Source organism: Taudactylus pleione, unplaced genomic scaffold, assembly GCF_031769625.1.
Source record: "Taudactylus pleione unplaced genomic scaffold, aTauple2 ptg000008l, whole genome shotgun sequence".
NCBI classification, from domain to species: Eukaryota; Metazoa; Chordata; class Amphibia; order Anura; family Myobatrachidae; genus Taudactylus; species Taudactylus pleione.
This window is the reverse complement of record NW_028284411.1, coordinates 3,317,059-3,329,061: the sequence shown is the minus strand read 5'-3', so window position 1 is coordinate 3,329,061 and position 12,003 is coordinate 3,317,059. Positions and strand designations below refer to the sequence as shown.

The 12,003-nt window shown below is 52.0% G+C and overlaps 1 protein-coding gene and 1 pseudogene across 1 annotated transcript in view; both read right to left on the bottom strand.

Annotated features, from left to right (window-relative positions):
• SMC3 (structural maintenance of chromosomes 3) overlaps window positions 1-12,003 on the bottom strand; it is a 93,925-nt gene that overhangs the window by 36,929 nt on the left and 44,993 nt on the right. The window contains exons 14-16 of the mRNA XM_088464790.1: window positions 11,692-11,795; window positions 11,216-11,315; window positions 10,908-11,068 (exon numbers count right to left, since the gene is read on the bottom strand). Coding sequence (XP_088320916.1) covers window positions 10,908-11,068; window positions 11,216-11,315; window positions 11,692-11,795 — 365 coding nt within the window. The remainder of the gene's footprint in view (window positions 1-10,907; window positions 11,069-11,215; window positions 11,316-11,691; window positions 11,796-12,003) is intronic.
• Window positions 8,068-8,120, bottom strand: LOC148542811 (U2 spliceosomal RNA; annotated as a pseudogene).

The following is a 12,003-nucleotide window of genomic DNA, read 5'->3' as shown; positions in this document are numbered from 1 at the left end:
CGGCCCACCGGAGAATCTGAGATACTACTCGCATGGCCATGCGACTACCTGTCGGTTGATGTAAGCGACGGCTGTAGCATTGTCGGACTGAACTCTTACCGACGAGTCTTTTGCAACTCTGATGCTTCTATCAGAGCATAGTAGATCGCTCTGAGTTCCAACACATTTATGGGCCACCTGATCCAGAGGGGACCATCAACCCTGAAAGTGAAAATCGAGGACTACTGCTCCCCATCCTCGAAGGCTGGCATGCGTTGTTACGATGATCCAGAACCATACCGAATGTTCGGCCCATTAAAAGACTGTTGTATTGTATCCACCAGAGGAGGGCCACTCTGGTAACCTGGATCCATCCGAACTGTAGTGCCTCGAAGGCAGCTACCATCTTCCCTAAGAGACGCAGACAAAGAATTAGGGACACCTTCTTTCTACTGCTCCCTTCTTGAAGTTGATTATCCAACCGTGTTGGATTAGAGTGTGATATGTCAGTAAGGCATGGTTTGTTAGAAGGGATATCGATGGAGCCTTGAGGAACAAGTCGTCCAAATAGGGGATTATGTTTACTCCCGATGACCGAAGGAGAGCAATCATGACTGACATGAGATTGGTTAAAATGCGGGAAGCCGAGGATAACCCGAACGGCAATGCCCGAAACTGGTAGTGATCCTGCAATACGGCAAAACGCGGGAAGGTTTGATGTGGTTCCCAAAAGGGAACATGGAGATAGTCCTTGATATCCAGGGATAATAGAAACTCCCCTGGTTTCAACCACACAATGATGGACTGCAGGGACATATATATCTTAAGATGCAGGTTTTAAAGGACTAGAGGTCCTAAACCGATCCATCCGGATTTGTTACTACAAACAGGTTTGAGTACAAACCCCATACCTCGTTGATGTTCTTGAACCGGAACTAGCACCGAGGATCGGAGTAGAGACTGGATAGCCTCCCGTAGAACCCTGGCCCTGTCTGCAGGTATTGGCAGACGTGTAGGGAAGTACCGAGATGAGGGGGGACTTCGAAGTTTATTTGTTACCGTAGGGAAATCAGTGTGTGAATCCACTGATCTGATAAGGTCTAGTTCCAAACTTGTTGAAATTTCTGCAAAACGGGCTCCCACCACAGGAGATCCCAGATGGGGCGGAAAACCGTCATGCCAGCTGTTTCTCAGCTAGTTTAGGTTCCTGTCGACCTGCAAGGAAAGAAAACGAAGGTCCCATGTAAGATCCTCTGGGAGCCGGAGCAGTCGAAGGGAGGAAGGAAGACTTACCCCCCCATGTGGCCTGGGATATCCATCTGCCCAATTCCGGGCCAAAAAGCATGTCACCAGTGAATGGTAAACCCTTCACCGCACGCTTGGATTCTGCATCCGGTTACCAGGCGCACAGCAGTTCGAAAATATGAGATATGGTAAGAACTTACCCTTGTTATCTCTATTTCTACGAAGTCCATAGGGTTCCACAGGATACCTTGGGGTATAGGTGTGACGTCAGTCGCAGGGCACCAAAGAGTTAAGCTTTCAGCCTCCCAGGATGCACTAGGTCCCCCTCCTATACCCCGCCCCCGGGCCAAGGCACCTCAGTTAGTTACCAAGCCATAGGCCGGAGGAGGAGAAGGAAGAGAGAGAACAAAGATCTGGACACATACAAGAATCACATTCTCACCAGAGGGAGACGGAAAACCGGTGACCAGAGCAAAGCCCATCTGCAGCACAGGTGCGACAGGGCGGGAGTCCTGTGGAACCCTATGGACTTCGTAGAAATAGAGATAACAAGGGTAAGTTCTTACCATATCTCATATTTTCTACTTCAGGGTCCATAGGGTATCCACAGGATACCTTGGGGATGTCCCAAAGCAGTATCCTTTAAGGGTGGGGACGCTCCTGTGCAGAAAGGAGAATACGCTGCCCGAAGGAAGCATCCTGAGAGGCGCAGGTGTCAAACCTGTAATACCTCACGAAGGTATGGACAGAAGACCACGTAGCAGCCTTGCAGATCTGAACTGCCGAGGCACCACGTCGAGCTGCCCACGAAGGACCCACAGACCTAGTGGAATGAGCCTTCAGAGAAGGAGGGACCGGTAGGCCTTCATGAAGATAAGCTTCAGAAATAGCCATACGGATCCAGGCTGCCAAAGTTTGCTTTGAAGCAGGCCAACCCTTTTTACGGAAGCCATAGAGGACAAACAAAGCGTCCGACTTCCTAAACGAAGAAGTGCGGTCAACATAAGTCCTTAAGGCCCGCACAACATCCAAAGAGGCCTCACCCACGGAAAGACCCGGTGAGTTAAAGGCCGGAACAACTATTTCCTCGTTAACATGAAACTGGGAAACAACTTTGGGAAGAAACTCGGGCCGAGTGCGGAGTACTGCCCTGTTCCCATAAAAAACCAAGAAAGGGGGTCTACAAGAAAGAGCCCCTAACTCAGAAACACGTCTGGCCGAAGCAATGGCCAGAAGGAAAACAGTCTTAGCTGTTAGCCATTTAAGATCCACTGAGCCCAGTGGTTCAAACGGCGGTCCTTGGAGAGCCCTCAGGACCACAGCCAAATCCCAAGGCGCCACAGGTGGAACAAAGGGCGGCTGAATGCGGAGAACACCCTGCATAAAGGTGCGCACATCCGGGATTGTAGCAATCCTACGGTGAAACCAGACAGATAGGGCCGAAACCTGTACCTTCAAAGAAGCAAGGCGAAGCCCATGATCTAGTCCCGCTTGCAGGAAGGCGAGAATCCGAGACAGACGAAACTCCCGCGGTGCATAACCTCTCGGTCGACACCACTGGAAGAACGTATGCCACACGCGATGGTATATCCTCGCGGAAGACGGTTTCCGAGCTCGTAACATGGTACGCACCACAGAGCTGGAAAACCCCCGGGACCTCAGCATGGCCGTCTCAACAGCCACGCCGTCAAAGACAGCCGAGTCAGGTCCGGGTGAAGGCAAGGACCCTGAGACAGAAGGTCCGGTCGTAGCGGCAACCGCAGAGGACTGTCCACGGACAGACCCTGAAGGTCTGAGAACCAGTGCCGTCTGGGCCACGCGGGAGCTATCAACAGGAGCGTCCCTCCTTCCTGTTTGAATTTCCGGATTACCCGTGGAAGAAGGGAGACCGGAGGGAACAGGTATGCGAACCGGAACGTCCACCGGACGGACAGAGCATCCACCAGAGACGCCCCTTCGTCTCTTGTGCGAGACCCGTACACCGGCAACTTGTTGTTGTGCCGGGACGCCATGAGGTCGATTTCTGGAAGACCCCACCTGTCCACCAGTAGTTGAAAAACGTCCGGGTGCAGGGACCATTCCCCCGGATGAACGTCCTGGCGACTTAGAAAGTCCGCCTCCCAATTTAGCACTCCCGGGATGAAGACCGCTGATATGGCCGGAAGATTGCGCTCCGCCCAAACCAGGATCCGAGAGACCTCTACGAGAGCCGCCCGACTGCGAGTTCCTCCTTGCCTGTTTATGTAGGCCACGGTGGTAGCGTTGTCCGACTGGACCTGCACCGGGCGACCCTGGAGAAACCGCTGTGCCTGCTGGAGAGCATTGAAGACCGCACGGAGTTCCAAGATATTTATTGGAAGCTCCGCTTCTGTCGGCGTCCACCTGCCCTGGAACAAGTGTGGACCCGAAACTGCTCCCCAGCCCCGAAGACTGGCGTCCGTTGTCAACAGGACCCAATTTGGAACCCAGAACGGACGTCCCTTGTTGAGGTGGGTCGTCTGTAACCACCACGCAAGGGACAGGCGAACCTCCTGGGTGAGCACAATCGTCTGGGACTTCAGAGACTGAGTCAGCCCGTTCCACTTGGACAGGATCAGGTGCTGCAGAGGTCTGGAGTGAAACTGGGCGTATTCCACCATGTCGAACACCGACACCATGGAGCCCAGTAACCTCATCGCCGAGTGTAAGGACACCCGGCGGCTGTGCAGGCAACTGCGCACCCTTGACTGTAAAGCAGAGATCTTGTCCTCCGTCACGAAGATCCTTTGCTGTCCCGAGTCCAATAAGGCTCCAAGATGCAGAATCCTCCGAGACGGGATTAGAGTGGACTTCTGCCAGTTGATTAGCCAGCCGTGCCGTTGCAGCAGTGCAATGGTCAGGTCCAAGTGGCGTAACAGGAGCTCTGGAGATCCTGCCACCAATAACAGGTCGTCCAAATACGGCAACATGCGGACTCCCTGCAGCCGCAGAGAAGCCGCCATGACCGCCATCACCTTGGTGAAAACACGTGGTGCTGTTGCCAGGCCAAAAGGTAACGCCCGAAACTGGAAGAACTGAGGAACTGTTGATGGCGCAAAAGAATAGGGACATGCAGGTAAGCGTCCTGTATGTCCAATGACACCAAGTAGTCCCCAGGTTCCAGCGCCAGAATGATGGACCGTAGGGTCTCCATCCGAAACTTCGGGACCCGCAAAGACTTGTTGAGTGCTTTGAGGTTGAGAATCGGACGATATGACCCATTGGGTTTCTGTACCAAAAATAGATTTGAATAGAAACCCTGGCCCCTCTGGGAGAATGGAACAGCCACTATAACTCCAGCCTGGAGCATAGTGTGCAATACCTTCCGCAGCTCCGTAGCCTTGTTCCGGTCTGATGGGAGACCCGTGGTGAAGAAGCGAGCCGGGGGTCTGTGCCGGAAGGAGAGGGCGTATCCGTGGGAAACCACCTCCAGAACCCAAGTGTCTGTCGTAGTGGTCGACCAACACTGGGCGAACTGTAGCAGGCGGCCTCCCACCCTGGGATCCCCCAAAGGGAGGCCCGGACCGTCAGGCCGCAGGCTTGTCATCTGGCTTGGGGGCCGGACGTCTGGTACTCCATGCCTGCTTCCGGGGCTTGACCGATTTCTTAGGGCCAGCCTGTCGAGGAAACGACTGTGGTTTGGGCCTGCCCTGGGCCCTAGATGACCGAAAGGACGATGGTCCCGAACCAGAAGGAGCAGCGGCCGACGGGAGACAAGCAGATTTGGCTGCCGCCAGCGTGGCCACAATCTTATCCAGATCCGGACCGAAGAGAACTTCTCCGGTAAACGGCAACGCTTCCAGACCTTTCTTGGAATCTGCGTCCGCCTTCCAGGATCGCAGCCACAAGGTGCGACGAGCAGCCACCGCTGCTGAAGAAATTCTAGACACCAGAGTACTAATGTCTAGAGCCGCCTCGTTGATGTAGGTGGCCGAATCACGGAGATTGCCAATCAACTCCGCCTGTTCGGCCGGACAGTCGGATTCAAAAGAAGCCTCTAATGAATCCGCCCAGCGTTCCATCGCTCTGGCAACCCAGCAAATGGCCATAGCCGGCCGTGCTGCCCCCCCTGCAAGGGAATAAGCGGACTTCAGGCAGATTTCTACCTTGCGGTCCGTAGCATCCTTAAGGGAGGACATGGATGGCATCGGCAATGTGGCACTACGGACAAGACGGGTCACGTGAGAATCCACCTGTGGAGGGGATTCCCACTTAGCAAAATAATTATCCGCGAACGGATAAGCCACCGCCAGGCGTCTCTGCGGCTGGTATCTTTTGCCAGGTTGTTTCCACGCCTCCTCTAAATGGTCCACCAACTGACCCGAAAGAGGAAAGACTGTGGCATCGCCCTTCACATCTTTGAAAAAGGCATACTTAGATTTAGCCGCTGGGGGAACTTCGTCCTCAATCACCAAGGCTGTGCGGACCGCCCGAATAAGTCCAGGAATATATACTTTGGACTTAGCATCAGCGTCCTTAGTATGGAGAGGTTCCTGATCGTAAGGATCCAGAATCTCCCCATCATCAGACGTCCCTTCGTCATCCTCATAAGGAGCGGACAGAGACGCCACCGGCCTTTTATGAGGCCGCATCACAGACTCCCCTTGCAACACATCCGACAAGTGCTGTACAGAACTCGTCAGGGAGTTAACCCACGCTGGCTCCTGAGAACCCGGGAGCGGGGAAATAGGGAGACTGTGGGGTACCACCAATTGTCGTGGGAACCCCTGCATGGGTGACAACACCACAGACTGCTGGGACAAACCCATCGGAGTAAACGCGGGCTGCGGAGCTAACTGGCCCACTAAAGCTGTTAACGCCTGAGCGAAACAAGCCCAGGGCGGCTCCTGTACCGGTGCTGTAACCGTAATAGGCCGCGCCATGGACAAACACTGCCGGCAAAGGCCCTCCGCGCTACCCTCCCCCTCCGCTAACGGTACTTTGCACGTGGTACACTGTAGCCGGAGGGGAAAATCACTTTCAGACATGATGGCACCACGTATGTAACCTCTCTCACCAATTAAGTATTAAATAGGCGAGAGACCACCCTGCAGCACCGCACCGCAAGGGCTTTAGCAGAAGAACAGGGACAGTAATAAAGCTGACAGTTTAAAGAAGAAAAGTTACAGGCAGCGCTAGCACAGTCACATACAATGCAGAGAAATAACAATTCCTGCACTAACAGCGCTGATTACTCAACTACACAGACACAGGGCCTGGTAGGACACAGCGCTGCATACACAGACCTGAGCCACAGCGGAGGAGAGGTATGCGGGGGGACCCAGACCACGATGCTTCCGTCCAGCGCTTCCAGCAGCGTTCACCATGCGTTCTGGAGAAGATGGCCGCCGAGGAGCAGAGAGGAGGCTGGCCTGGGGGAGGAGCGCTGCCACAGGACCAGTCGGCAGCATGCAGAGAGGGCTGTGTGCAGCGGGGGAGGCGCCGGCTGTGAGACAGGGAAGGCGCGCTCCCCTGGCATGCATTTAACCCCTGGGACGCCGCAGCGCTACCGCTCTGCTGCGGTCCGCTGTCCCAGGGGGTAGTGGAAGCGCAGATTGGTCGCCTGGCTCCACGCTGCAGCCAGTCCCCAGGGAGCCCCCTGCCTGGGGACTTAGGACCATGTGATCAGCGGGGACCCACCGCGGGACCCCGCTGCTTACCTCGGTCCCCCTTGAATCCGGCCATGGTCCGGAGCATCTGGGGTCACCGCTAGCTGTGACCCCAGACGCCCACCAGCATCCCCGGATCAGTACCGGCGTTCTGGTACCGGCGGGGTGTAGGGAAGACAGCATGGACGTCAGGACTGACAGTCCATGCTGTTCATCCAGATGTGCAGCCACAGCTGCATGAAGAAAAAGCTTCAGGGGCTCTTCTAGCCCCCACTCCAACAGGTGCACCCGACTCCGGCCGGGCACCAAACTAAACTGAGGTGCCTTGGCCCGGGGGCGGGGTATAGGAGGGGGACCTAGTGCATCCTGGGAGGCTGAAAGCTTAACTCTTTGGTGCCCTGCGACTGACGTCACACCTATACCCCAAGGTATCCTGTGGATACCCTATGGACCCTGAAGTAGAAATAGCGGAAGCAGATATGAGAGCTCCTTAGAAGCTTCTCCCAGGTAAACTGCAGACTCACGATGTGTTCTGCCAGAAGAACGTAACTGTGCCCTGGAAGTACCTGATTAACGCAATCATCTGGACAGCCCAGAAAATCATAGCCTTATTAACCCAGGCGGTAACTAGCATAGGTCTAAGTTAAACTCCCGCTGCAGTATAAATAGAGCGCAGCGTTGACTCCAACTTGCAATCATAAGGGTCCCTCAACAATGAGGCATCCCGTACTGGGAGCGTAGTTTTCTTAAAGGGACAGTGAGCAGACGCGTCAACAGTGGGAGATGTTTCCCCCTCTTCTATCATGGATGACGGAAATGGGTAGCTGAACAGGAACAGACAGGAATTTGGAACCTCTTATATGGTTGATTCCAGAAAATTTTAGCCTACAGCACCTGGTATTCCCAGGCAGTCTCCCATTAACCAGGCCTGACCCTCCGAGATCAGGCGTGTTCAGGGTGGAGTGTCCCTAGGGCCGCGAAAACTGAAAAACAGACGACACTTTTTGTTGGTCACTGAGAAGATAGGTAGCGTCCAATTACATTGTAATTGTTCCAGGCTAACTGAGTACTGCTGTTCTGACCCTGACACAGGGAGTAACGTACTCAAATAATACACACTCCTGGGATGCAGGAACTATATCCACAGGTAGATTAAATACCTGCTTGACCGCCAGAAATAAGAATTCAACCCCAGTAGAGGCAGACTCTATATATGGCCCACAGATAGGGGGCGTATCAGATATTAAACTGATAAGAACAGATACTAAATGGGACTCTCTTGATCTGTTTGCCTGTTTATTGCAGTCCTTTTTCACTTGATCTTAGCCAAAAGGCAGAGAAAATCTTGAGGCGTTCCGTCATTATACAAACTTCCTCCATTCACGTTCCTTAGTATCCTCTGTTGTGAGGATTTCCTTGTCAGACCCTCACTGACTGGAGAACAGTCGTTAGGGGCCGTCTTTGGTAGGAAGTGGAGGGAGTAGAAACAGCGGTACCTATAACCTGTACCAGGGTGTCTAGAGACTTGGTTAACCCTGACACCTGGGAGGTGCGAGCCTCAGCCAACTGTGACGTTAAGCCAGCCATCACTCGTACCATGCCATAGGTGATAGATTACTAAACAAGCATCACATAACACGCTTGTACAGTTTGAACAAACATCTTTTGCAAAGAGTTTGGCACAGAGGGACAGATACAGAAGACAGAAGGCTAGTTTGGGAAACAGAGGAGGAGATCACACAACTCCCTTCCCACAGAATTGATTCCCTGCTGTACTCTCCCTTGTGCTCACAGGCTCTCAGGGATGCAATCAGGAGAACCAGCCCTTCTGTAGTAGTGCTGCTACACTCTTCCTAAATTGGAGAGCTGCAGTCAGACACATGTGAAACGGCAGCCACGCTGTTCTAACAGCCGCTGCCGCTCTGAATGCAGACAGAGAGCCCGCGCTGTTAGGCTCCGCCCCCCTTCTTCATGCCCTAAGGGCTCTGAAAATGGCAGTCGCGCTGGAGCTTTCACCTCCCCCTGTGAAGCCCCGCTGAGTAGGAGCGCTATGCCGCGTGTGTCAGCGGGGAGAGGGGAGGATACTCTTATGGAGAATGTAATATAGAGCAGGGCTATAGCGCTATGCTCTGAAGCCAGCGTCGGCAGCGGGGACAGGAGCCGGGGGATGCGCAGCTGATGTACTCACTGCGTCCCTTGGATGGTCTCTCTGATAACAGCACTCTTGCTTCTCACACTGTCTTGTCCTCAGTGCTTGCAGAAGTGCTGTGTGGCGATAAGGAGCTGTCAGTTGCTTTTTTGATAAGCACTGTGCACTCCTTCCTGTATAACAGGGCGCCAGGTACCCGGACCCCACCTTTCAAGAGGTGGCGAAGGGTACCAATAAAGTGCAGAAAATGCTATTAAAATAATAAAATAAATGTATTGCTGGAGCACAGCAGATTGTGACCAGCTCCATAGGCACATTTTCTAAACTGAGGGCTGGTGGGGAATAGAGGGGGAGGAGCTTCATACTTCTAAATTATTTAAAGTGCCGGCTCCAGTTATCCACGCCTCTATACCCCAGCGTAAGCAACTCCAGTGTCCCCTAGTTAATGAAAGAGAAATGAGTTTTATCACTCGTAGTGAGTTTTAATACTGATAAATGAGGCCCCTGTGTTGAGAAACTACAGATAGGAGCTGATTGGTTGGTACTGTATCCCTCTCCAAGGCCCCTAGTACATCTACCCCTTTATCTTCAAAAATATTTAAAAAAAGATTCACGACTCTACAACCCTCTGGCAGAGAGAACGGTTACTAAGAAAGCTACTCTCAATCTCATCATTGGTTCAAATGGTGCATCCAATATTGCCATATGTACGACACACCAGGGTCACAGGGAACCACTAATGGACAATGAAGCTTCGAATTCTCTAAAACTTTTCAGATTAAACAATCCTTGAGGCAAACAATGAAATCTCTCTCTAGAATGTTTTATGATGATGGAGTCTAATATCTCTCCCAATAGAAAAGAGTGTGTCTCTCTCTCAGTGTGTCTCTCTCTCAGTGTGTCAGTGTGTCTCTCTCTCAGTGTGTCAGTCTCTCTCTCTCTCTCTCTCATAGAAATCACCTGCATCTTCTTCCTTTGAAACAGCTGTCAGTCACCTCTGACACTTTGCTGTCCATAATGTTTAGTGTTCGTCATGGACTCCACACCAAATCATCTACACTTTGCCGTCTAAGAGAATCCTTAATGTCCAAATTCTCCCCCTGAGAAAAGCACTCAGAGTAGGACTGAACCACAGTTGAACTTGATACTTCTACTGCCAAATGGAAGAGGGGGGGATGATATAATCCTCTGTTAAAAGGAGAATAATTTAACTAGGCCCTGCACAAACTTTGTCCACAGGCCAAATTGCTCCCAGGGGAACTGAGTCATGACCTGAAGCCAACAGGAGATGGATTCGGACCTCTCTGTTCTCTGTGGGTACTTGCAGCCAGTTTTCAGAGTACCGCAACAGACTGGTCCATAAATTTTGTCTAGGCTGGTTCTGCCAGTGGCACCATCTGTAAGTAGACGTAGCAGTTGGACGTCATTCTTGCATAGGGTGGTTGCACCTGACTGTACATTTGGCAAATACTTCACTTATCAGACATGGAAAAAGACAGCAGCAGGTAACAATGAATCTGCTATGACAGACCCCAGACCCCTCCCAATAGTGTAATGTGGGGCTGCCATGGCAGACAGCCCCAGGGGCCCTGTAGCTCTGTACTGGAGGCTTACCAAGGAGAATCCCTCCCATGAAGCTGCACCTCCTGTGGGCGGTCCTGTGCCTGTATAGCTACCGAAGACCGAATCCCTTTTAATCACAAGGCAGCTTACTGTTCAAATGCCCCAAGTCTATTTATTTCATTGCCTCAATTCAATTACATTGTAGAATTACTTATCGGACAAACAGCATTGCCAGCACCAGCAGGAGAGGGTAGAACATCTCAAAAAATGTTTTGCAGGAGCATTAAAAAACAATCACTGCCACATCCACAGAGCTACCGATAAGCAGTGTGGTGAAACGCTACCTGTTCCCGGCAGTGACCTCGACACACGTGTAGAAAGCCGGTTCGCAGTCAAAGTTATTCATGACAATCCCATGATAGCCATTAATGACGTGCTGGTTGATGCCTTTGCGCCTGAAGTGCTCTAGGACCTTATTGATGCTGTCAATACCATTCAGAATCGCCTGAGGAGAGAAAAGCCGGAATAAGAATCTTATATCACTGCACATTTCCTCACTGACCGGTGGGCGGGTCTGTTAGAACTCTAACAGGTGGGTGCAGACCGCTCATTGGTCAGTTCTAGTAGGGATCACTCTGATAGAACAGGTCACCTTTCCGGTGGCAGCTCGGAGAAGCTGCTGCTTCTTCTCCAGGTCCTCTCTCTTGGCTGCGAGCGCCTGCTGCTCGGCATTCTCCTCTCGCCACAAGTAACTGAGAACAGAGGAGGGTGTTACGGTGTCAGGAGATGCTGGGGAGGGGGGTATATTATTAAGATAAGAGGCGGAGAAATCATTGCGAAGGTCCCTTGCATTATCCACCCTGCCTCAGGATTTGTCATTTAAAAGTTCCCCCATAACTTACACACAAACAGCTATATATACGGGTTCAACCAACATGCACCAAAAAGCAGGAACCAGTGACAGCAAATAATTAAGATCGGTACCAATAAGCTGCCGTCTCATACAGGCTGGTTCAGGCAACGAGAGGTCTGCCCCCAATGCTGTAACATCTGATGCTCTTTAACCCGTAATAAAGGTGACTCTCGCAGATATCCCCCTGTAGCTGACCCCAATACCCCCGGACTTACTTTCTTTCGCTCTGCAGCTCATCCTTCTTGTTCTTCACCTCATAGTATTTCTTATCCAGCTCCTCCACCCGAGCTTTCACCTCGTTAAGATCTTGATCTAATTTCTAATAATAAAAAATACGTAAATGAACTCAAAATTATTTGAAAGCAAACAAACTTGGAAAATTACATATCTATATAATAATTCTTTATAATAATTCTGGCCCATGTGGAGGACCTGGGGTCAGTAAGGGAACAGCAGAGAGGTGGCAGGTGCAGATAGAGCAGGAAGAGGGAGGGGGCAGACAGAGTTGACCCCGCAAAGGCTAGTTT